The 24,797-nt window shown below is 60.2% G+C and overlaps 2 protein-coding genes across 3 annotated transcripts; both read right to left on the reverse strand.

Annotated features, from left to right (window-relative positions):
- Window positions 1-22: 22 nt before the first annotated feature.
- On the reverse strand, window positions 23-10,267 carry PLVAP (plasmalemma vesicle associated protein). 2 transcript variants are annotated; one of them, XM_067560112.1, is made up of 6 exons: window positions 9,823-10,267; window positions 6,137-6,233; window positions 3,453-4,092; window positions 2,741-2,943; window positions 2,056-2,146; window positions 977-1,083 (listed from the first exon to the last, which is right to left on the reverse strand). In XM_067560112.1, the coding sequence occupies exons 1-6, from the start codon at window positions 10,201-10,203 to the stop codon at window positions 1,077-1,079; spliced, it is 1,419 nt and encodes a 472-aa protein (XP_067416213.1). In that variant the 5' UTR covers window positions 10,204-10,267; the 3' UTR covers window positions 977-1,076. The 2 variants fall into 2 exon arrangements, with proteins under 2 accessions (XP_067416204.1, XP_067416213.1); XM_067560103.1 differs by lacking the exon at window positions 2,741-2,943 and having other exon boundaries at window positions 23-1,083; window positions 3,464-4,092; window positions 9,823-10,263.
- An 8,036-nt stretch (window positions 10,268-18,303) lies between these two features.
- On the reverse strand, window positions 18,304-23,729 carry CCDC194 (coiled-coil domain containing 194). Its single transcript, XM_067560125.1, has 5 exons — window positions 22,965-23,729; window positions 20,518-20,614; window positions 19,987-20,119; window positions 19,328-19,457; window positions 18,304-18,327 (listed from the first exon to the last, which is right to left on the reverse strand). Exons 1-5 carry the CDS (start codon window positions 23,292-23,294, stop codon window positions 18,304-18,306), a joined length of 714 nt encoding a protein of 237 aa, XP_067416226.1. The 5' UTR covers window positions 23,295-23,729.
- Window positions 23,730-24,797: the final 1,068 nt, after the last annotated feature.

Raw genomic sequence — 24,797 nt, forward strand, 5'->3', positions numbered from 1 at the left:
AACACAGCACAAGACACGGAAGCCGGGCTGCGTCAGGCGTGTATTCAGCGGGCGGGGGACGAATTTACAGCAGAGCGCCACGAGCCTCCGCCCCGCTGCTGGGCTGATCAGGGAGAGAGGCCGGAGGCCCCCCAGCCACCAGCGGAGAGGGAAAGCAGCCGGCAGGGCTAATGCCACCACCCCCTCCATACAGAGACTGGGCCCTGCACACTCAGGCCGCCAGGAGCCCGCAGGGGAGAGCTCGAGTGTCGGGGGAGCCCCGTGGGTCCCCTTCAGCCGCCGGCCTGTGTTCACATTCATGGCAGATCCAGCGCTGACAGCACCCTGCAGCCCCAGGGGTTGCTCCCACCCCCTTCCCCCAATGGCTTTGGGGTGCCCCCTGGGTTGTGGCATCGGGCAGGGCCCCAGGGCCTAACTTGACCCCCGCGGCCACCTGGGATGGGGCGAGCAGCAGGGGCCAGACAGATGAAGGCTGGGGAAAGGGCTGCAATGTGGGGGGGGGGAGGGGGAGCGGAGGCCAGGCCGGGGAGCAGAGCCTGAGCAGAGCAGGGGTGTGAGGAGAGGCTGGGGGATGTGAGGTCTCAGCGGGGACGTGGGCGTGGCTGGTGCAGGCTAGAGTGGGTCACGCCCAGGGGCTGGCAGGATGGAGGGGATCTCAGCAGGGGAAGTGAGGCTGGGCCAGGCTGGAGGGTGTTAGTGGGGGTCAGACAGAGGGAGCCCCGGTGTCCCCCCCCTGCACCCAGACAAGGTCTACAAGCCCAAGGGAGGGCAGCCCAAGGGTGGGTGAGTGGCGGACGGAGAAACAGCACCAGCTTGGCATGAGCTCCCGCCAGCTGCCCCTGTGCCCTGTGCCAAGCTTCCCGTTTGGAAGTCTCTGTCCAGGAATGTGTGTCTGTCTGTGCATGTCCGTCTGTCTGTCTGGGTGTGAGTGAGAGAGAGAGAGAGAGAGAGAGACAGATCTCAGGCCGGGCACCAGTTCAGTTTCCTAAGTTTCATTCTCGCCAAGCAAGTCACATTTCCTCTCCTTTGCTCCGGCTCAGCTCCCGGCCGCTGCTCCCCGATGCCGCGCTCTCCGGCTAGCCGCTGGCGTGGAAAAGAAAAGAGCGAGGCCAACGCTAGCACCCCTCGCACACAGCCCGCGTGGCCGCGCCCGGGTTCCTGCCCTGCGAGGAAGTCACCAACTGCTGGGGAGGTTTCCTGCGACCCCGGGGATTTCCTGCGGCCCCTGACCTCTCCCTCCCAGCCACTTGCTCCATCAAAGAGCCCAGGCAGGCTGCTGCCCGGCTCTGGCAGGGTCTCATGCCCCCAGTCTAGCTCCTGGCCCCAGCAATCAAAGGGCCTGATCCTGCTCCAGCTGGGGGAGTCGCTGCCCAGGTTCCCAGTGGTGCCAAACCAGGGCCCTGGACTGTATTGTCCCTCTCCTGGTAATAATCAGTAGCGTGTAGGAGGCAGCCCCAGCCCAGCCGCTCAGGAAACACTCCAGGGGGATCTGATCCCTCGCTCCTCCTCCACGTGGCGTCCCAGCAACTCCCCGCACAAGTGCAGCGCGTGTAATCGGGGCTTTGCCCTCGGCACGCAGCTCCTTGCGTCTGAGCAGCTCGCAGCGCCTGGCACACGTTGAATGTTGCCTCTCTCCTCGTCGCCCCTGGGAGGCGGGTGAACGCAGCTGTGCAGCAGGAGCTCTGCACCCTGGCCCCCAGGAAATGCGCTTGGATCGCGCCCAGCAAGATGTTATTTCCACCCCTCCACCCCAGCCCACATTGCAACCGCGTTACGCTGAGAGGGCGTCCACTGATGGGGCTGCTGAACTGAGCAGGGGCCAGAGGCCAGTTGCTGTCTGACCCCAAATCTCACGCGGCCAGGTGTGATGGGGCAAGTGTCAGGAAGGGCTGTACACACACACACACACCAGCCAGGTGCGTTCGGGGGAAGGGGCCGCTGCAGCCTGGGCTAGAGGCAGGATGCTGTGCTGGAAGGGCCAGTCTGCTGTAATACGGCCGTGGGGGGCGTTGAGGGGCAGCTGCTTTGATCGGGGCCGTGCCCTTCGCTCCTTACCTGGGCTGTGCCACGGGTTTTGGGGGGAACTGGTTGGGCAGCTTGGCTTTCTCCAGCATTCTCTGTCCGAATTCCTCCAGGGTGGCTCTGTCTAGCAGGGTGAGAAGCACCAGAGGTCTCTTGGCTAGAATCTACCACCCGTACGTGCAGGGGAACAGGCCTCTCTCCCCTCACAAGCCCCCAAGTCTGTGCTGACCTCGCAGCTCCTGCAGGAACCGGGGACACGGGGCCCCTGGCATGGCAGGAACACGCGGGGGCCGATGGTCCAGAGAGTAGCAAGGAGTCCCCCACATCCCCCGTACACCACCCCAGCTGCACGCAGGCCTTGGATGGAGACGCTGCAGTAACTGCTCTGGGCCGGGAATGACATAAATAGGCAAAGCTGCCGGGGAGCCCCAGGGGCAGTGGGTCCGGGCAGAGGGGCAGTGGCAGTGTGGGGTGGGTAGAAACCTCAAGGCAGTTTGCTCTGTAGAACTGGGCTCATGGGCACGGCAGAGTTTAGTTAGCAACGGGGCGGAGGTGGTGACGGGGTTTCTCAGAGCAGCACTAGGAGAGTGTGAGGAGCCTGGGACCACAGGGGGGCTCCTGGACTGGCGCCCACTGCCAAAGCGAAAGGCCGGCTACAGGCCAAGCTGTGAAAGCATCTGAGCACCTGACCTTGGCCCTTCCTCACGTGGGCACTCACCAGTGTTCCCGGGGTTCCTGAGAGCCCCAGGATTCCTCAGCGTCCCTGGGTTCCCAAAGGTGCCGGGGTTTGGGTTCCCGAAGGTGCCGGGGTTCCCGAAGGTGCCGGGGTTCGGGTTCCTGAAGGTGCCGGGGTTCCTGAAGGTGCCGGGGTTTGGGTTCCCGAAGGTGCCGGGGTTCGGGTTCCCAAAGGTGCCGGGGTTCGGGTTCCCGAAGGTGCCGGGGTTCCCGAAGGTGCCGGGGATCCCTGGGAAAGCACTGACCTGTCAATGAGAGGAGAGTCACACCGGCTCGCGTGCCCTGAGCTCAGATGCTACAGAGCTGCCCACCAGAGCCAGAACTCTTTGCCCAGGCACCAGACAGGGGTGGTGGAGACCCTCCCAGGCTGGCTCATGGCCAGGACGTCGCTGGGCGTGGTTTTTTTTGGGGGGGAAGGACTCCCCATCACCTGTGTCCCCCACTATGGCGCTGCCCCTGCCCTGGAGGCCCCATGAGACCTTGGGGCAGCTGCTCCAGGGCGTGTATGTGTGGGGGAGAGGACGTGGGGGGATAAACACACCATCTACCCTGCTCTCAGCCCACGAGGACATGGCTGGACACGAACACGGCGGGATGGGCGTGCGCGGGTGGCAGGCTGGATTTGTGTGCAGGTCCCTATATACCCACAAGGGCTGACACCCCTACCCCCCCCTCCCCCCAGCTCCTGCACCCGGCACCCCCTCACCTTTGCCTTCCTGCAGCTCTCCAGCTGCGCCCTCACCACCTCAGCCTGGCCGAGAAGCTGGCTCTTCTCCTGCACCTGCCGGCTCAGGCGCTCGGCCTCCTCCTTCAGCGCCTGCCTCTCCTGGTAGCTCCGCTTGGCCTCGGCGTCGCAGGCGGCCTGCTGGCCCTGCAGCTTCTGCTGGAGGCGCTGGCTCTCGCCGTCCCGCTGCCGCCCGCACTCCCGCAGGCTATCCTCGCAGCGCAGCTTCGCCGTGTACAGCTGCCCGTTCTGCTGCGCCTGGCTCTGCATGTCCTCCTGCAACTTCTTCCCCAGTGCCTCCAGCTGCCCGGTCACCAGCTCGACCTGGTGGGACGGCAGGGCCTGCTCCATGCTCATCTGGATGGCCGGCCAGGCGGCCTGCAGCTTGCCCAGCACCTTCTCCCCCAGGCTCCTGCACGCCTCCTGGCCCTGCGCCAGCCCGCTGCGCTCCGTCCGCAGGTCGATCACCTGCGCCTGGCAGCGCTCCCAGTCGCCGGCGGCTCTGCTGGACGCCTCCTGGAGCTTCTCAGTGGCTTTCGAGCAGTTCTCCCGCTGCCGCTGGGCCTCCCGCGCCAGCCTGTCCTGCTCCTCCCGCAGGCCCAGCTTCTCGGCTGTGCGGGGAGAGGACGAGGCGGGGGGTTCGGACGACGGGGCGCCTTGCCCCTAGGATCCCGCTCGCCGGCCCTCTGCTCCCCCAGCGCCCCTGCACCCAATCTCCCCAGCACCTCCAGTCCCTGGCTGCCCCCTTCCCCTGCACCTCCAGCCCCTGCACCCAATCCCCCCTGCACCTCCAGCCCCTGGCTCCCCGTCCCCCTGTACCTCCAGCCCCTGCACCCAATCCCCCCTGCACCTCCAGCCCCTGGCTCCCCGTCCCCCTGTACCTCCAGCCCCTGGCTGCCCCTCCCCCCTGCACCTCCAGCCCCTGGCTGCCCCTCCCCCCTGCACCTCCAGCCCCTGGGTCCCCCTCCCCCAGCACCCCTATGCCCAGTTTCCCCTCCCTGCACCCAGTCCCTCCACTGGAGCCTGCCCTGCGGGGCAGGGCACGACTCCTGGGGCAGAGCAGCCAATCAGAGCTGCGGCCCCCCCTCCCCGCCCCCCAGCCCTGAGGAGTTTTTGGGTAGGGGAGGGAGGACGAGGGAGCAGCCAAGGCCATTCTCACAGGAGGGGAGGGGCAGGAAGAGCCCGGGTGGCTCCGACCCCCCAGAATGAGTCCGTTGCTCCCTGCTCCCCCCCACCGCAACAGCTGGCCTGGGAGGCGCCCCTGGAGCTTCAGGAGCAGAGAGGTGAGACGGGGGGGGGGGGGGCAGGTGGGTGGGGCGCACAGAATGAATTGCTGGACTGGGGGCGGGGCAGATGCAGAGTTTGGGGGTGCAGAACGAATTGCTGGGCTGGGGGAGGGGCAGATGTGGGGGTGCAGAACGAATTGCTGGACTGGGGGAGGGGCAGATGCAGAGTTTGGGGGTGCAGAACGAATTGCTGGGCTGGGGGCGGGGCAGATGCGGGCTGTGGGGGTTCAGAACGAATTGCTGGGCTGGGGGAGGGGCAGATGCAGAGTGTGGGGGTGCAGAACGAATTGCTGGGCTGGGGGAGGGGCAGATGCAGAGTTTGGGGGTGCAGAACGAATTGCTGGGCTGGGGGAGGGGCAGATGAGGGCTGTGGGGGTGCAGAACGAATTGCTGGGCTGGGGGAGGGCAGATGCGGGCTGTGGGGGTGCAGAACGAATTGCTGGGCTGGGGGAGGGGCAGATGCAGAGTTTGGGGGTGCAGAACGAATTGCTGCGCTGGGGGAGGGGCAGATGTGGGGGTGCAGAACGAATTGCTGGACTGGGGGAGGGGCAGATGCAGAGTTTGGGGGTGCAGAACGAATTGCTGGGCTGGGGGCGGGGCAGATGCGGGCTGTGGGGGTGCAGAACGAATTGCTGGGCTGGGGGCGGGGCAGATGTGGGATGTGGGGGTGCAGAACGAATTGCTGGGCTGGGGGAGGGGCAGATGGGGGGAGAGGGAAGAGGAGGAGTTAGTCAGGCTCTGGGTGGGGGGAATAGCTGGACAGGCTGAGGCAGCCCTTCAGCAAAATGCCACAACCCCTGTGATCTTCTGGGGTCTGACTCCTGACGTTTGAGCTCTTGGGGTTCGCAGTGCTGAGTGTGGGAGAAATCGGGGGGGGGGGTCCTGTGGGGGTGCCCCCAGTTGCATGCGGCACCCTGATCCCAGCAGGAATTCTGTGCACGGGCTCAGGCCCTGCAAAGTAAAACCTGGGGGCGTCCCAGGGGCTTCACCTGGAGCAGGGGGGTGCCGCGCCCCGCAGGCTGGACAAAGGGTTTGCATCCCACTCTCTGCAACAGTGAGCTCCACAAAGCTGCCTGGGGCCTTCCCGCTCCCCACAGGGCTCACGGGAGATGTGGACGCAGGCCAGGACCTCGCTGTCCTGTGAGCAGGCTCAGGAAGTTACCCACTGCCTGGGAGGTTGAGGTCTGCCTGCATCCGGCGGGGACCACGTCTGGCCCTGGTGTGACTCCACTGCCACCAGGGGGACTGAGCCTGGCCGGGGAAGGGGTTCCTCCCACAAAAGGGGGCTGAACGGTCTCTCTCAGGGCATGGCGAGGCAGAGGGTTAACCCCCCACCCGGGCAGGGGGCCCAGACGCTGGGAGTTCTCACCGTAGCAGGTGACGTTTAGGATGTTCATGTTCCTTTGGCAATCCTCTGCCATCGCCTTGTAGTACTGGGCGTAGTACACGATGTTCTGGAACATCATCTAGGAAGAGAATGGGGGGGGGAGGGGATGTCTGAGGTCCCCTGCCACAAGGGATAGGACCAGGGCGCCTGGAGCCCCAGGGGAGCCCTGCCCTGCAACTGCCTGGCCTGGAGGGAGAGGTGCATGGAGTGTGTGTGTGTGTGTGGGGGGGAATTGTCCACTCTTCTTTGCAGGAATGTGAGCGTTGTGGACACAAGGGGGGTGCTGTTGTCTAGAACAGGCACTGTGGAAGCTGCTCCCTTGTGAACGTTCCCGCCCTGCTGGTACCCCTCGGTCCCGACTTCCAGCCCCTCTGTTATTCCAACCCTGGGCTCGCCTTGCACCTAGCTCTGTCAGTGCCCCTCAGTCCTGATTTGCATCCCCCTGCCATTCCATTCCTGAGGGCAGACGCTTCCCCTGGTGCCAGGCTGTTGCTGTGTGGCGTGGACACCTGCCCACACGCGCTGTTTTGCGCAAACCAACTGCTCCTGCTGCCCGGACCAATCTGACCAGAGAACTTCCAAGGTGAATTCAGGAGCTTTGCTGGGTGAAAGCAGCCAGTGAAAGGCAAAGGGTTGTTAGCTCAGAGGAAGAAGAATCCAGTGCAAAGTGACTAGGAGAGATGAGCCAATAATCCCTGGCATGCTAATTCCCTCTCCGATTTCCCCCCATGTGTCTGGCCGGGCAGTGTGAATTGTGTGTTCAGCAGTTGGATCTACAGTGGGACAAAGGCGCAAAGCTCTGAGTTCCCAGGAACCACTGGGAAGCGAGGGGGACAGGTCGCCAAGCCCACTGAGCGGGATTCTCTTTTGAAATCAGACTGATGTCCCCATGGGATTTTCTTCCCCGATTTGCTTGGCGTTGATCGGAAAGTCTCACTCTATATTCTGCTCTGGGGCTTCTGTCTAAACCACAGGGGAATTTTGCAGGGAGTCCATGTGAGTCTGTCTGTCTAATAAATGAGGGGGGGAGAAACAGAGAGGGACAGAATGAGAAGAGAAACGCTCGCTGATGAAAAGGGAATGTTGCAACATACCAGTGCTCAGCAACTAAAGAATCCCCCTGGCTAATTTCTGATGTTCAGAGATGCTGAGCCCCAGGTCTTGCTCATTCCTCTGGAAGCTGTGGGGTGCTCAGCGCCCCTGAAAATCAGGATACGTTACAGTTCATATATGGGGTCTTTATAAGAAGTACTGACGTGGCCTGAGCCAAAATCCTGGATCCAAGTCCCCCGATGAACTTGGTGGATCCAGATCTGGCTCTGATTCAGTCCTTTGTTTCTCAACCCCATCTCCGGGAAGCAGATTCATGGGTGTCAGTGATGGCTCAGAGGGAGGGAAGAATTGCTCAGACACTGCGTAGGCCCCGTTTGAGCTTCCGAAAGGGGCATGAACTCTTTTGTCCGCTTCTGAATAGCTCGGAGGATGGAACGAGACACTAGGAGGCCTGGGACTGGGGAAACCTGGGAGATTTTTGCATCGGATGTGTTGGGTTTGCAAGGTGATGTTGAGTTTTGCAAGCGCCTCCCAGCCCCTCGATCCACTTAAGCGAACCTTTTCTTAAGCTAAATGGAACACACGCCTCTCCAAACGCTTGCAACTAGCTGGAATCCAGTGCTAATCAAAATCGTAAAAACTCGGCTTGAAAGGCATTCTTGCCCACATGCCGTGACGCCGGGGGAACAGAATGAGAAGTCCTGCAGCAGCTCAGCATGTGGCTGGCACCAGACAGAACCTGTGTTTGCAAATGGCTTGAGAGCTGCCCTCAGTTCAGAACCTGGGATTTTTCCAGTGGGTTTGAATTTCTGGCCAAGTGAATTTTCAGAGCCAGCCTGTGCCAGGGCTGGACTGGTAGATTCCTTGCCTTGTAGGACGTCAGAGCAGCTGTTGGCAAAGGTGAATATTTAGTGGTCGCTAACTCAACGGCCTGTGTGATTTTTCAAGAATGCAGGATGGTGACTGTTGTGCTCACATGTGCAAATCAGTGGGTAAATGGCCAGTGGAAATTCTAGTTCCACTATTGTCTGCAGAGCTGAGAGTTTGGCCCAGAAATGTACTTGTGTGTGTGTGAGCGACTTGAGCATTGGTTAAAGGTGCCGGATTGCCAGCCCAATGGATTGACTCTGGTCCTTAGCCCCAGAACAGATACAGCAAGGGCCAGTGCTGCTTACCCCTGGCCAAAGAGACCACCCTTGGGAATGAGAGGCCCCTTCCATAGGAAGGATGGTCCCGTGATGAGAGCAATAGCCGGGCGACGTGGATTCAATTCCCTGCTCAGTCACAGACACTGGCTAAGTCACTTTAGGAAAGCGCACACTGCAATTAAACAGCTGCAGGGAGGAAAGCTTGAGTTTCTGGTTAGAGCTGATTTTTTATGAGAAGAAGTTAAAGAAAAAGAGTTGGTTTTTTAATACACTCAAAGGAAAGAAAATTTGAGTCTTTAACGACTTGTTATGGACCAGACCCTGAGGGCGGAGGAGGGTGGGGTCGCAATCAACAGGCTTCAGAACAGCTGAATCACCATGCAGAGTCACTGCAGGAGCTGGTGAGCTTCACGGCACCTGATATTTTTCCAAGAAAACTTTTTTTTTGTTTCAAAATCGGCCTTTTTTCGAAAATGAATATTTTCAACATGAACCCGAAAACAAAACAAAACCTTGGGTTTTGTGGATTGATTTCTCCTTTTTCCAGGGGAAAACCCAAGGCCAAGAAACTGAATGTATAAGAATTTTCATAGAAATTTTTGAATCAGCATTTCTATCAGAAAGTGGCAGAATGAAAATCACCTTGGCTTTTTTACAAGAAAAATCATTCCATTTTCCAGTTATCTGGTTAGCTAATGACCAATGCATCAGTGTTAAGATACTCTTCCAATGAGCATGGTATGAATGGAGAGATGATAGAAGATTAATTTCACCCACCACGATTGAAATGCTGCCACTTCTGGGGTAGAGCATGACAGAAATTTAACAGTACACAGCACCCTCAAGAAGAGATTTCTCTCTCTCTCTTTTTTTTTTTTTTAATTCCAAATTTCCCCTGTTTAGTGGTATCATGTCTAAGTGTCTTGCAATTAAGCCCGCTGGAGAGGATGCGCCGTAGTATGGTCCCAGCTTCCCCACACGAACAAAACAAACATTTTCAGCGCTCCTGTCAGGGAACGAGGCTAATTGGAACCGGTCACTTTCCGGCTGGCAAAAGAACCTCCGTGCCTCACTGGATCATACTGCCCCGAGCAGAAAGGAGAGATGGAACAGATGGGTGGGTGGGCCAGGCTTGGTGGGGACACCGTGGAATTACTTGGGGGGCGAATTTAGCTCTGAAATGAGCATTGCATTTGTTATTTCTCTGCTGCGACCCAGGAGGGATCCTTGCTCTACTCCTTTCTTTTGGAGAGGGGGAACAAAGACAGACCTGGGTCTATGGTGGTAGATGGAGAGAAGCAGAAGGGGAAGGATGACTAGACAGTTCCACACACTAGTTCTAGGGCTGGCGTGAGAGAGAGAGAGATGCACACTAGGATGGATGGATGGAAGGACAGCCAGCCAGACAGACAGCTCGAGCGCGGTGGCACCTGCAGCCCAAGGGCTGGTTCCCGGAGGCCGGCCTACCTGATTGGCATTGCTGTCCCGCAGGCTGGCATTGCACTTCTCCAGCGCTTTCTGGGTCGCCACCACAAACTGGAAGCAGCCGAGCTTCTCCTTGCCGGTGGCGTTGAGCTGGCGGGTGAGGTTTTGGTTCTTGGCGCTGAGCACCACCACCTTGCCGTAGAGCTCCTGGACCTGCTCCTCCAGGTGCCGCAGGTGGGTGTCGGTGCCGGCGTGGGCATTGCCATAGATCATGAAGAGGACGAGCCCCAGGATGATGAGGAACTGGATGACGGAGGTGAACAAGAAGATGTACTTCATGTAAAAGCCACAGCCCTTCTTGGAGATCAGGCTGTCCTTGGACTCCAGGCCGAACTTGGCCATGGCGTAGGCGTTCTTCTCCATGCCGCAGGCTCACTGCTGCCGCGCGGCTCCCCGGCACCCCTTTCATGGGCAGCAGCGGGGGGGGCGGGGCGCGCCCGCCCGTTATCCCCTCCCAGCCCAGTGTTTATATTGCTCTATTTAATATTTCCTCCTGCCTGGCTCCTTCCTGCCTCTCCGGATGCACTGGGCTCTGTGAATGATCACAACACGGCTGCTGTTTGCACAGGGCTATTGTTCCCAGCCTGTAATGGACAGGGGCAAAGCTTGGGACAAAATTCGCCCCTAGCCCCCCGTTTTAGTTGTGTGTCTCCAACGGACGTCCCCGCTGCTGCTTCGGAGCAGGGTGGGGCGTGTGCGAGGGGCAGCTCCCCTGGGACGGGCTCGCAGGGCCCGAGCCAAAGCCCTGGAAAGTCTCCTGTCAGAATCTGTCCCACCGGCTGCGGTCGCCACAGGAAATGGCCAGAGGTTAACGACTTGGAGCCTGGCTCTTACTCCAGCCAGTTCCACTCCTCATGGGAAATGTCATCCCCAGCGCGAGAAGGGGCATCCTGAGAGGGAACCGCTGCGTCCTATCGGACTTATTAGTGGACGAAAGCCCTCCCTCGAACCGTTCAGCCAGCCCAGAGGCTGTAATGAATAGAGGTAATGCCCCCGCTGCAGGGGATAGGGAAGATCCCCTCCTGCGTTAACTTCGAGGGGGTTTTTCCAACCGGGGGCCCTTGCGCTGGACTCAGCAGCGGCTCTCCCGAGCCAGGTGACCCCAGGTGGTGCATGGCAGAGCTAAGAACAGCTCCAGTCCAGCCAAGCACTGCGGACGTGGGGTGACTGCCAGCACATGAGTCATCCCATCACAGTGGCTACTTGCGTGATTAGTTACGCATGTACCTAAGTGCTTTGCTGGATCAGGATCAATGTCCATGGAGGGGGCTGAGACTCACTTACTGGGTCAGGCCACTCAGCCATTTAGTCCCATCTCCTGTCTCTCCCGATTGCTTCAGAGGAAGGGCCAAGAAAGCCTTTAGTGGATAGTTATGGAATGACCTGACCTGGGGGAAAATTCCCTCCTGACCCTTCTCGCTCAGTGGTTTGTTTATGTCCTGAAGCAGGCGGGTGTGCAACCCTTCTAACGGGTTTTACCCTCTGGAATGTAGTTCTGGTTGGTCTCACGGATGCATAAAAATGTCTCATCATTTTAAGAATCCTGCCCGGCTCATTTGCTCTCGGTGCTACGTAGTGGCAGAGAGTTCCACAGGCCGATTACAGCTGAGTTGCTCCTGGGTCATTTAAAATCTGCTGCTTTTCACTTTCATTGAACAATAATATCCCAGCTGCAGTCAGTGTCCTTCGCTATCCCATGGGTTTTCTTTGGTCTCTTCCTAGGGCCTGTCTACGGGGTGAATTAACGAATCTACAGCACACCGCCTTGCCGCACAGTAACATCTCACGCGGACACTGCACCCCGGTGAAGGTCCCAGCAAGCCACAGATTCACACCCTGGTTTGCCGCTCTGGAGCTCACTGTGTGGACAGGCCTCTGGGCATCTTTCCTTATCATCAACGTTCATGGCTAGAGGCGTCAACTGAGATCCGGGGTCGCACTGTGCCTGGCGCTGCACAGACACATAGTAAGAGGCAGTCGTTGCTCCAAGGAGCTTACATGATTAAAAGACAAAGGGTAGGAGGAGAAACTGAGGCACCGAGCAGGGAAGTGACTGGCTCAAAGTCACAGAGCAGAGCCGGGAATAGAACCCAAGTCTCAGTCCCCATCTAGTGCACTAGCCACTGGGCCATGCTGCCGTGCAGAATGGTGCCTTCTTCCTGCTGAACTAAATGGCAAATTTTCTCTAGCCAGTGACTGAATTATCCAGCGATGCTGGTGCAAAGTGACTGGGAGCCAGGGTGGACGTCATGTTATTTTTCGGAGGATTGCTTTGGTGCTGCTCAGATTAGCCACAGGAGTGCAGCACCCGTGGTTGGGTGTGACCGAAGGGAAGGTGCACAGCTGATTTTTGGAACCTGTGTGGCTGATTCCCCATGTCCACAACTGGGACTGGCGCTGGCAGTTCTCACAGTAGGAGCTGACATTTTCTGGACACTCCGTCAGGCCTGGCATCTGCTGGGGTGTGGATCGGGAGAGGCCCAGGAAATGCTTTGCCCCTATTCAGGAGCAGTGGGTCAGAGGGGGGGGGATGTAAAAGTGCTGAGCGTGGCAGCGGCGTAGTGAGTGCTCCCTGAGCCAGGTGGTAAAAGTAGAAATGTCTGTCGTGTCTCTGATTGCCCAGCCATTCCGTCTGAGAGCCGCATGGCCTGCCCTCTACCTGCAGCCCTGAGGGTTTTGTTGGGCCACCAGTGGAAACCTACCAGGTTTGGTGTTTCTCTCCGAGAAACCTTGGCCTGATTTCTGCCCAGCCGTTTCACATCAGCCTCCAGCCGCTCTGTGGCTTGGTGCTGAAAGTGCAAAAACTTTGCAGCAAAGCAGGAAGGTTAGGGCTGGTTTCATATCCCTCAGTTGCTCCTCGCTTTCCTTTTCCCTGCCCGTTGGACGTTGGCTCCCACCCGAGCCCCAACCCAAAACCCGACCCGAAGGGGAAGGTCACAGCGGACGTTTTGTGGCTTTAAGGGTGGGTGAGGCTGGGCTAGAGAGAACCAGCTTGCAGCCGTGGGAACCATGGTGGAGGTTCATCTCCTGTGTGGCTCTGTCCGGTTGGTTTGGCTGCACAGAGGTCTGGGCTCATGTGTAGGGAAAGGTGCAATGGTGCGTCTGGGACCGGCCAGCAAAGCAGCAGTGTTCACATTGAATACGCAGGGACCCAGCTTGATTCTGTCCCGAGCATCCTCCTACAAACGGGGCCCAGCAGTTAAGTGAGTGAGAGGATTGCCGCGGGGCAGGCCTCAGCCAGGGGGGAAGGGATGTTTGCGGCCAAGATTTGAGGAAGGACGTGGACGGTCCGTGGGGCTGAGAGGTTTGGGGAGGCTGCCCCACGTAGCAGGAGCTGCAGGAGCAGGAGCCCGCAGTGGGGAGGTTGCACTGGGAGGCTGAGAGGCCATTGCGAGCTCCGTTGGGGGAGCAGGGGAGCGAAGCAGTGGGGGCTGGGGGCTGAGCATTTCCAGGAAGGTCAGGGTCCTGGAGTCCAGCCGCAGGGGGGGAGGCTGGAGGGAAGGAACGGGGCCGGGTAAGGCTGTTTCTCATGCCATGCACGTGCTCTCAGGGCTGTGACACAGCGCTAGGGAAATCAATGGAAGTCCTGTCCTGACCGCAACGGGCATCCGCTCAGGGCCCGGCTCTCCCGGCTTATCCGGAGTCAGTGCCGAGAGGCGGCGAATTGGAGTCATCCAAAGCGCCCATCTGTACCTGGCGAAGGAGGGCAGAGGAGAGGGCCCCTCTCCAGGGGGTCTCAGGTTCCTACAAGCTCACCTTAGAGGACATCAGGCACGTGGCATTGCCTGGACTAAAGAGGGGCGCCGGTAGCGGTATGTCTGGGAGGCTAGGGCTGCTTCTCCCAGCAGGTTCTGGGAAGGTGGCGCCGTGGGTGGAGATAGAGTGAAATGAGCCGGGGAGCGCAGCGTGCCCGCTGGGTGGTGCAGGGAGACCATGGCACCCCCGTTGGGTGGGGAGCAGCTGGGTCTCTGGGGCTGGCCATTCACATGCAGGGCGCTAGTGAGTTCCTATGCAACCATCCCGGGCCCATTCCTGGCCCCAGCTGGAGGCAGGGGGAGGTTCCCTGCAGCGGGAGTGGGGGGCACCAGACCTCAGCCAATAGGAGCCGCCTCCGTGGCGCCGTCTGTTCAGCCCGGCTGCGCCCGAGGGCTTGGGCCGGACAGCGCGTGGGTCCTGGCACCAGTTCAGCTGGAGTCACGCTAGCCAGGGACGTGAGTTGCCCCATGCGCCCACGGCTGGGGGGGAGCTGAGGGGAATGAAGTTGGGACGGTGGGACTTGGTGCTGGGGTCTCGCGTGGAAGAGCGGGCGGCACTGGGCCCTCGCCTCTCTAGAGACCCCACGGGGTGCTGCGTGGACCCGGCCTGAGTCGGTGCGAGCCCTCCCGGGGGGCTGGGGTGTGGAGAGGCGCCTGTCCGGGGTAATCACCACGGCTAAGCTCGCAGAGCTGGTGCTGTCGCCCTGGGGTAGCAGCAGCATGGGTGCCCCGGGGACTCCCTGTGGGGCCCAGAGACGCGCCGGGCACCGACCGCACAGCAGCAGCTCTGGTGTCCCTTCCCTGCGGCTGCCCAGAGGCGGCTGGGCAGGGCTGGCCAGGGGCTGCTCAGTGTCTGAAACTGCTGGAGCGGGTGTCGGCCGGCTACTGCTGCTTCCTTCCTGAGCCGGGAATAGCCGACGTGAGTCACCGCCCGCCCAGCCCCCCAGCCCCGGGACAGGAGAGTGCCCCTTCTCCTGGGCCATTGCCTGGGTCGTTCTGCCCCACTCTGTGCGCGGGGCCTGCCTGGTGGGTGACCCACAGCTCTGCCAGGCAGACCCCGTCTTCGGCATTGCTGCTGGGGCTCGCCCTGCCCTGCGCTCCGCTCTTAGCAGCGAGGCGGAGTGAGAGCCCACGAGGCCTGGGGTAGGGAGCTCCGTCGGGGGCGCTCCCGTGCGGTCAGCGCTGACCCCGGTGCATCTCACTGGGGATATTCTCATGGGCTGCGAAGCTGCGTGAGAGCAAATCCCTCCTTTTCCCTGTTGGTGCAGGATCGATTTGCCCCGGGATCTGCCCCAAGCTCAGCCTGGGGATGAATCATCCCTGGACTGGAGCAAAAACTCTCCCAGTCCCTTCCCACTGGGTGACTCGGAGTCATCAGCCTCAGGCTGGGCCCCGCATGTTTCACTGGGCTCGCAGCTCCCCCTCGTGGTTTATCTGTGGGAGGGTTCTCGGGTGTGACCCCCCCCCCACCACCACCACCACCACCACCACCACCACAGGGAGCCAGGGCCGCCTGCGGGCGGTGCATTCAGAGGGGACGCCCGGGGGTCAGTGTGGCCTGTGGGGAGCAGCTCCAGCAAAGGGGGGAAGGATTCTGGTTGTGCGTCCCCGGGACCGTTTTGAGCTTGGCCTGATGCTGCACAGGCAAGTCGCAGCCATCAGTGGAGTAGAGGGGGATGGGCAGCTCAGTGAAAATCACCTCCTTCTCAGATGGTTATTTGCACTGGGGTCACCCCAAGAGCCCTGGTGGGGTCGGGGGCATTGTCCCAGCCCAGCGCCTTCTCCACAAGCCAGCCAGCTTTGCCTGGGAGTAGCCAAGAGAAATCTTCAAAGAAGATTGACTTACAAACAGGGAAGGGAAAATGCGGGTTGAAACCCAGCCGTGAAAGTGAATCTCGCAGGGCGTTTGCTGCTGGGCGGAATCTCCTGGGCGGTGAGGGCTAACCGGGGCTCCTGGCACCATGTACCACCATGCTGAGAGGAGAAAGAATCAGCAGGGTTTACAAAAATCTCTGTGGGGCAGGGCAGCTTGGAGCACACGCACGTGTGCGAGTGTGCACGTGCGTAACAGTGTGTGCCTGTATGTGTATAGGCGTGCGTGTGTGAGTTTATAGGCACGTGTGCATGCAAGGACACTGGATTTACCATGGTCCAATGCACGACGAATAGGTGAACGGTCCCTCTGCACGCCTAGTCAGGGCTGTGCACGCAGGAGACGAATTCCTTCCTGGCCCCTCAGCTGACAGCCTGAAGCATGAGAGTCGAGCAGTGCCGCTTGAGTACGATCCGGGAACTGTGGTTAGTGCTTATGTGTCTGTGTCTCATTACGTGCTTGGGAGAGCATTTGTATGTGAGCATCCATATTGCACGGCTGTGTGGACCAGCCGGGACACTTCCGCCTGCCTGCCCATTGCTCTGTGAGCCCCACAATTCAGTGCTGTTGGCACAATTAGCTGGTGGTTTTTGCAGCCTGCAGGCTGGAAACACTTGTGCAGCCGCTAACCGCTTGCCCTCTGCACAGGAAGTTGCTATGTCAGTGGTAGAAAAATCTGAGACTTTCCTGGAAACCGTTCGGTTTGACGTGCCTTTAGAATCTGATAAATAACTCTGTAACAACAATGTCTTCATCCACCCCCTCCTCTCTCCTCTCCATGGCCCAGCCTGCCCTGTCCTGTGCCATTTTCACCCCTGCCAGTCTCCTCGGAGCTGACACAGGTACGGGCGGGTGAGATGGAGCCTTTCCTGCCATCAACACAAGTGGGAGCTGAACTCCCACGGCCCATCGTTAACTCTGCTGGTGCCTTGGATTAGGCAGGGGACACAGGGATGGATTATCAGCACCCAGGTGACATGAGAAAAATCCTCGCAGGTTTTTGGATCCAACCACTGAGCTGATTGGATCCAGAACAAATAGGGGTCCCTGGGACTTGATTTGCACAGAGCCGCTCTGCTTTCATTCAGCAGAGGAGAATTCACAGTGGCGTTAGCACCGAGAGAGCAAACATGAAATTCCAGCCAGCGACCTGGCCAGTGGTTTCATTATGTGAGCTCAGGGCCGTGACAGGCAGGGGAGAACTTGGGGGGAAGCTGAGATTTGCTTCACCCATGGAGACATTCTGTGCAACCGCCCTGCCTTCGTTACAAAACTGCCTTTCTGAGGGCAAACAAAGTCCTTCCAAAGTGACAGTTGCCACCCAAGACCCGTGCAGTAAATGCACATGTATATGAACCATCTGGGTGTAATGTGTCACTTCTAGGAGACACTGGGACAGAGACACCAAAGACAGGACAGCACAATTCTTTGCTTCTCATGTTTTAGCTAGTAACTGGCATTTCTAGTTGGTATATTTCAGATCTAGCTAAGTAACCGGTGTTGCACGGGCTGTTCATTACTCTGCCCCTGCAGAGAAATCAGGCCCATGCGGTGAAAATAGAAGTATTGAATATGGATGGAAATGACTTTTATAAAATATTAAAAGCTAGGAACTGAGTTACCCGTGGCTGTGCTTCGAGTCAGGGGTGGACTAATGTCCTGCTGGGTGGCTGGAAATAGCAGCTTTCAGATGAGACAGTCGGAGAGTACGTCAGCATTTGAGCTGGGAGGTGTGATTCCAGTTCGGGTAGCTAGCTAGCACCTACGACTCGCAGTGTGTCTACAGCAGCCGGGGCGGTGGCTCGGACGACCACCCGTGCACAGGCCCCGGGGTTGAGGCAGGATCGTACTCAGAGCGGCCAGGCCAAGCAACTGCCCATGCTGCTGCGGACGCTCTGCTATTTGTAGGTGCCGTCTCGAGCACAGCTAGCGGGGGGACGTCCACACGTGCTGGGGATCCCACCTCCCAGCTCAAATGCAGATGTACCCCAAGGATTTCTAATCCACATGGTGCCCTCAACCCAGGCATCCCAGCCAGCTTCCATCGTGGAGCAGCGAAGTCGGCTTCCTTAAATGTTCTCGGTAGCTTGTGCTGGAGAATTTATTCCTGTCCCAATCACTGCTGAGGTGGTGCCGTGTTGCTGGGCGCTGTTAAACGATTGCTAAGTTCTTCCCCAGAGGTGGGTAGATTTCAGTGGTGGGTGAAAGATCCCTGTGTAGACATGGCTAAATCTTAACCCCCGCCAACACCTGTACAACCCCCCCGGCTTGCAAAGGCTTGCAGGGAGGTGTGGGGCAGAACTGGAAGCGCCTTCTCTGAAGTGCTTTGGAATTGCTCAGGGACCAGTGTGGATGCGTGGTCCTTGGAGCGGTGCTGGTGTCACTAACGAGACCCGGCAGGCAGCTACTTTTTGAATATTAATGAGCAGATCTGCATACAAACCCAGACTGTTAAACATCCCCCCATGGGTGAACTCAGCCCCAGCATAGAAAACAGAGAGGAAATTAGCACCAAAAGGTCTGACTTTCTACCGGCAAGCGGAATATACGGCCGGGAACGACACGAGGCGGCTTAGATGTAGGCCCAGGCGGGGCAGGGCTCAAGAGATCCAGTGGACTCGGCGTCTTTTCAATTCGTTCGTGGCTGTTACTTTGCGGGAGGAGGCAGCTGGCTCCGGGGCGGGACGGGGCGGTCCCGTGTGGCAGTCGTTTCCGGGTCATTGCAGCTGCTTCTGGTGTGGATCCGCAGTGTGTCCCGTTCTGTGGAAGGGGGGATCGGAAATGGTCGCTCACGAGGCCTGTCATCTCCTTTAAGCCTGGCTGACCCCAAATGCTTCAGACATAAGATTTCAACCCTTCCTGCAGAAGAGAGACGGTACATGACACACACGTCATCACACAATCTGTGCAGGTCTGCTCTCCATGATGTTTCTATCATTCACACAGAAGCATCATGTTAATATGCAGCAGGAAGGACTCAAAGGGAAATGAACAGCAAAAGCCCAGTGTGCCAGGCGGCCCCTGCTCGCCCGGTCTAAGCGCCCTGGGAAGGGGCTCTGCAGAGAGTCACGTCCTGGGCTGGTGCACGCTGGCACAGCCAGGCCAGGGGAGCTGTGCCTTTCGAACCAGCGGAGGACGTGACTCTAGCTGCTCATCCGCCCGGATGCCATCCCCAGCTGCCCGTCCAGCCATCGCCCAGGGCGGATTTCTGGTTGGTGTCATGCCAACGGGTCTTGACTGGCAGTTTTACAGGAAGACGTTAGTGGCTTTATGCGCAGGCGGGAGAGGCGGTTAGGCTAAAGTATGGACAGCAGTTAAAAGGCAGCGGGTCCTTAGAGCTGTGTGTGTGTGTGTGTGTGTGTGTGTGTGTACACGAGTATGCTCATGTGTGCGTCCATGTTTGGGCCTGTGTGTGCCCATGAGCATCCATGCGTTCACACGTTTGTTTATGTACGTGCGAGCCTGCGGGGAACGTGTGCGAGCATGCGAGTGGGCACGTGTGAGTGTGTTTGAGCCCATGTGGGAGAGCAGGTGTGCACGCATGCGCTTGCATGCACGTGTGTCTGTGCGCGTGTGTGCACATGCTTTGCGTGTGCATGCACGTGTGTCTGTGCGTGTCTGTGCGTGTGCACGCGTCTCTGTGCGTGCCCGTGCACGCTTTGTGTACCAAGCCCAGCTCTGCTGGCCGGTCGTGTGATGAAAGCTGTTTTCAGGCGCCGAGTGGAACTGGGAGTTGGGCGCGTGGCAGCAATCCCCACGGCCGTCCAGGGGCTGACTCACCCCTGCCAGCCCCCTCCGCACAGCCCTGCCCCCGCACGCATGCTGTTCTTTCAAAGTCTCTCCTTTCTTTGGGACTTACAAGCGAGAAAATAAAGCAAGGAGAGCTTGCCATCACCCACACAAAATACCAGAATGGGGGGCACCTGCGCCCGGTGGACTGGGAGCTCAGCCGCCGGTGGAGGGAGTCGATTTCGGCCAGGTAGTCCTGTCTGCGGAGGGAGAGCACAGGAAGGTCAGGACGTTCCACCATCAACCCCCACCCCAAACCCACTGGCTACCCCAGCCCCCTGTCCAAAGAGCCAGCAGCCCCCCTGTGTGCCTGCAGGGTGGGGGGTGGTCCTGGCCCCTGCAGCAGGAATGGGGAGGCCAGGCTGGAGGAGGAACCTCAGTATTGCCCATGGGTGCGAACGGTCAGGAGATGGGGTGGGGGGAACAATTGCTGAGGCCGTGATTGGCTGAGAGCCAGGGGTTAATGGTTCCGGTGGAGGGCTGGGAGCAAGAGGACGTGACTGGAGTCAGGAGGGGACAATGGCTGGGGATTTGATTGGCTGGCGGGCAGGGCGTAACGCCCCAGGAGGGTATGATGGGGTGGGGAGCGGGGTCAATGGACAGTGACGATACGATTGGCTAGGAGACGGGGGTTAATGCTCGGCCAGGATACGATTGGCCGGGAGCCAGGTGGTTAATGCTCCCGGGTGATATGATTGGCTGGGAGCCGGGAGGGGAGCCTTTTCTTACATGCTGCGCTGGAGCTCGCTCTGCTGGGCCTCGCACTGCCCCCTCCGCGCCGCCGAGGCCTGGTGCTGCTGCAGGGCCTCCTCCAGCCGCTGCTCCCACTTCCTCGCCTTCCCCTGCCACCGGGCCAGCTCCACTGCAGGAGGAAGGTGGAACGCGGGGCTCAGACCCCTTGCAGGGCAGGGGGCGGGTACCAGCCCCCTCGCCCCACACCCCCCAGCTTTGTGTGTCTCCTCCCTGCAGCGCCGGACCCCGCAAGCTCTGCCCCCTGGGCGCAGCGCCTCCCCCAGCAGCCGCCGCTTACGTAAATAGGGTCAATGGGGCGACTGATGGACCGATGCCAGGGCCCAGGAGGCTGGCGGGATTTCCCAGGGCACCGCCTCGCAACGGCACAAGAGCAGCCGCAGGGGGGGGACGTGCCCGACGCCGCGGGGCCGCCGTTGCTCTCCAGACCCTCAGCCGACTCAGCGGCCTGTTCGTGGGGCTCCTCCCGCCACGCGTCCCTCGCTCCGGATGCCCCTGCCGGCCCCGCACCTTGCAAGGTGACGTGTCTGGCGTTCGTCTCGGTGCCCTCCCGCTGGACGGCCGCGAGCTGGGCGCGCAGGGCTGTCAGGTTGGTGGATAGCGCCGTCTGTGGGGCGATACGGTTAGACTGGAGCGGGCTGGGCACAGGGCTTAGAACCGGCTGGCCGGGGGTGCATGTGGGTGGAGGAAGGGGTAGATAGAGGGGTATGTGGAGGGATGTGTCAGGGGATGGGGGGCTGGATAGTCTCCAGCCATTATCTGTCTGTCTTCATTCCTCTCATCTCCTTATTTAACACCGGCCTCCCCTCACCCCCTCCTTTACCTGATCACGGGCGCCAGAGCCTGACCCCCTGTATCTCCTGCCATCCAGCACCGCCCTCCCCCTACTCCCCCCGGTCTCTTGCGCCTGCCTGTGCCGCCAGCACAGAGTTGGAGCTCCGCTCGAGGCTGCGTGGACATCCAGGCCTGGGGGGCAGCGTGAACGTGGCCTGGTCTGGCTGCCGGCCCCTACGGGGAATCTTTAACCAAGCCACTCTCGGGGTCAGGTCCGTTGTGTGCAGGGGAGACCTGGGACCCACTGGGGTCAGCAGAGCTGCGCTCCTTGGTGGCAGGGCTGATGGCCCCACAGGTCTAGGGCGATGTAAGGCAGAAGGTTTTTTTTATAGGGGGTGTAATAGGGTGGCTTGCTCCACCCACGTTGGACCAGGTGCTCCCAGAATAAAATGAGCAGGAAATTGCAGTCTGGGCACTGCAGGGCGTGAGAAAGTTCTCCAGGCAGGGGCAGAGACTGCGAAGGCCCGTCTGGACAAGCCTGTGGAGAAGGGACCAATTCCAGCTGGGAGATACAAAGGAGTAGATAGACAGGCCCTCAGGGAGCGGGACTCAGCCCCGCTGAAACTGGCAGGACCCCTGTGGGAGCCTGTGTTTCTTTTCAAAGCATGGGTTATTTGGGGCTGGGGGAAAGAGGGACTGAATGAGGGGCTCACCCGAAGGGGTGGGAAAGAGACGCAGGATGCTGGAGCGTGCCCTGCGGGTGGCCTAGAAGAAATGAAATCCAGCCCAAGCGTGAGCCGGCCCCCAGCGCTTGGGTGAGTCCCCTGCGCCTCCTGCAGCTGGCCGGGAAGTGCGGCTTGGAGAACAATGGGAAGCAGCCGTGATTTTTCCAGACCTGTCGCCCATTGTTTAGCAGGAAGCCTCCACAGCCAGCACTTGATGCGCTGGTCTTTACCCAAGGGCAAAGGGGCTGAAATCAAGGCGATGGGGGGAACGGGGGGGCTGGTTGCCCTTTGGACTGGCCCTTTCCCAGCTGGGATTGGGAGCTAATAATAACGTAGGGGAGAGAACAGGCTGCGAGACACCAGGAGCAACCCCCACTGCTGCCTTGAGACACCTAATTATACGTGTCCCAAGCGGCTCTGGTCTGTGTCTCGGCTCAGAATAGCTGCAGGGCTCCTCTCCCTGCCATCCCAGCGCCTCTCAGCTGCAGCCGGCCCACGGCAGGGCCTGCCGGGAGCAGAGTCCGGAGAGTAGCCGCCGGTCACGCCTCAGCACTGCAGACCCCGGGCCCAGTTATCCCCCAGCAGCATGGAGGGAAGTCCTGGGGGTTACTGGGATCTCTCCAGTGACAGGGGTACCTGGGACTGGACTAGGAGCCCTGGCACCCCTCTCTTGAGGGCAGGGTCAGACAGGGACAGATGACCCTTCCCTGCGTCCCATGGGCGTCGTGTCCCCCCTCCCCCCCCAATGCTGTGGCTGTTGCCTCGTCCCTGCTTGGGCAGCGAATGTCTTTCGTACCTGAGTCAGAGCCAACCCACCCGCTGCACTGCGGCCACTTCCTCTCCCCCCGGGGGGTTGTGTGCGCCCAAACACCCCCCCATCCTTCCTGCTCCCGGCTGTGAAATCCGAGGTGGGCCAGGGGCAAAGCTTCCTGGGTTTGCATCAGCGCCAACATTTTTCACTGGCCTTTTTAATGCCCGGGGGGGGGGGGGGTTGCAGAGCCCAGATGCCAATAGCGCTGGTCTGCTCGCTTGCCGGATGCCATCGCTCTGGGGGAGACCAGTGCCCACCTCACTGTGGCCCAAAACATCTTGGTCCTTGTGGTGCTCAGAATGCCAGCAACACCCCGCCCTGCCCTGCCCACCCGGCCGCCGCTCAGCCCCTGCCCTGCCCAGTTTGCAAGCTGAACATGGCGGCAGCATGCTAGTACCTGAGACTCGCCTGCTGAGAACGCAGTTATCACTGGGGAGAGGGGAGGCTGCGGCAGCTGGCTGGGTTATGAGTGAGATGGTGCCCAGGCGGGGGGCGTCTCTTACGGCCCCATTGCCGCAGCAAGATGCCCGTGGGAGAATCTGTAAAGGGGCCAGTTTGGGAGCCCAGCATGACCCTAAATACTTGGCTCCCTGAATCCCCCCTTTTCTCATAGCCCCCTCCTCCGCCCCCAATATCCTGGATCATACCGCACGCTCCTGGCAGGACAGCAAAGTGGCATTGAGTTTCCTGCCCTCGGCCTTGGCCTGGCCCCGCTGTCTCCGGAGCTGCTTCTCCTTCTGGGCGCCTTTCTTCAGCCTCCCCGTCAGCTCGGCCATCTCCCGTTCCAGCTCGGCCACGCGGCCCCCCAGGGCCGAGGTCTCATTGGCTGCCCGCTCCTGACAGCCCCGCAGCCTCTGCGCCACCTCCGCGTGCCGCATCATCACCGCCACGGTGACCGTCACCGCGGCGACCAGGAAGAGCAGGACCACGCAGAGCCCTAGCACCTTTAGGGTGGTTTTGGTCACCGAGGGGTCCATGGTCCCCGGGCCGCGACCGGCTGCCTGCTGCCGCCGTGTGCTGGGAACCAGCAGCCAGGTCGCTGCCTGGGCCACTCTAATTACTGCCTGTGGGTTTTCCTGACCAAAAAAGCTCCTGCCTCTGGCTTCCTGCAGGTTGCGGCTCAGGGCCCATTATAGAATTGCCTGTGTCACGTGCTGGGGGGGCCCTGGCCTGGGCCCGGGGGATGGGGGGGCTCTGAGCTCCCCGGGGAGAATGGCTGCAGGGGGATGTGCATGCCCCGTGGCCAGTGGGGAGAGGAAAGGGGTAAAAAAAATCCCCCGGATTAAGCAGGAGGGGAACCTGCCTTGAGCCTGGAAAAGCTGCGGTAGCTGCTTACCCCTGGAGGGGCATTAAGGGGAGGGGCTGCCTGTAGGCTGTGTGGAGCCAAGGGCTGAGTCTCCATGGTCCTTACAGTGAGCTGGGGGTGCAGGAGGATGCTACAACTGGAATAGTGGAGGGGGGGGTTCAGGATTGAGGGGCACCAGCAGAGCTTGGGGGATGGCTCAGGGCTGGCATAAGGGGCGGCTGTGAGGCGGACCTGAGTGGCATCAGCAACGGTTGGTGGGGGGAGCTCATGGCTACGAGAGTGAGGGGCTGTGAGCTGGGCTTGAGGGGGCATTGGCAAAGCTGGGGGGTGCCCAGGGCTGGGACAGCGGAGGGGACCGTGGGTCAGGGTCGAAGGAGAGCAGCAGAGCTGGCTGGGGGACACTCTAGCCACGTCCTGGTCTTTGATCGGGACCCAGGGTCACGAGGAATGAAAGGGTGAGCCCCGGCTGGTCAGTGTTTGGTGCTAAGCAGGCAGGGAGCAGCACTGGCTCCCCGGGGCGGTGACTGGCTCCTGCAGTGGCTTGTGGCTGAGAACGCCCGGCTCTGTGGAGCACCGCGTGTTTTCAGTCCGTGGTTTCTGTCCCTGAGAGTTGGGGTGGGGGAGGAGGACAGATTCCAGCCCCAGGGCTCAGGCTTTCCATCCCACCCCAAGGCTGGGAAAATAAACCACATTTTACACTGATCTCTTCCCCTCTCGGATCCCCAAGCGCTTCCCAGACCAAAATTCAGCCGCTTCGGGGGTGGAGAGCAGCGCCCAGTGGAGGCACTAGCGCTCTTAGCAGGCAGGCATCACTGTACTGATGAGAGGGGAAACTGAGGCACAGAGCAGGGCAGTGATTCACCCCAGGTCACATAGTGGCAGAGCTGGAAATAGAACCCAGGAGTCCTGTCTCCCAGTTGCCCTGCGCTCACAGCTCCCTCCTACAGCCAAGGATAGAAACCACAAGTGCTGTTTCCCCAGCCTGTGCTCTGACCCCTGGACCATCCTTCCCCACCATCAAGGTTCCTTCCTGAACTATCAGCTGTTTTTGCTTCCTCCTGGGTGCTGCAGGATGTGGAGGGGATGGGACACTCAGCTCTGGTGCCCCCAGCCAGCACTACCCACGGTGCCGATTTCCTGGGTTGTGCGAGCATCCAACAGCCAGATCCACCTG

This window comes from Emydura macquarii, unplaced genomic scaffold (genome assembly GCF_026122565.2).
Source record: "Emydura macquarii macquarii isolate MOO-44397 ecotype Brisbane River unplaced genomic scaffold, CSIRO-AGI_Emac_v2 contig_306, whole genome shotgun sequence".
NCBI classification, from domain to species: Eukaryota; Metazoa; Chordata; order Testudines; family Chelidae; genus Emydura; species Emydura macquarii.

What these genes read in the sequence shown, in the direction of transcription:
- PLVAP (XM_067560112.1), bottom strand. Translation starts at nt 10,203, where the DNA reads ATGGAGAAGAACGCCTACGCCATGGCCAAGTTCGGCCTGGAGTCCAAG. An exon ending in CCTAAACGTCACCTGCTACG is followed by an intron (nt 4,093 to 6,136) that starts GTGAGAACTCCC and finishes CTCCCCGCACAG; the next exon opens with CCGAGAAGCTGGGCCTGCGG. An exon ending in AAGGCAAAGGTGAGGGGGTG is followed by an intron (nt 2,944 to 3,452) that starts CCGGGTGCAGGA and finishes CTTCGGGAACCC; the next exon opens with GAACCCCGGCACCTTTGGGA.
- CCDC194 (XM_067560125.1), bottom strand. Translation starts at nt 23,294, where the DNA reads ATGGACCCCTCGGTGACCAAAACCACCCTAAAGGTGCTAGGGCTCTGC. An exon ending in CAGACACGTCACCTTGCAAG is followed by an intron (nt 20,120 to 20,517) that starts GTGCGGGGCCGG and finishes TTCCTCCTGCAG; the next exon opens with TGGAGCTGGCCCGGTGGCAG. An exon ending in CTTGCTTTATTTTCTCGCTT is followed by an intron (nt 18,328 to 19,327) that starts GTAAGTCCCAAA and finishes TCTCTTCTGCAG; the next exon opens with GAAGGGTTGAAATCTTATGT.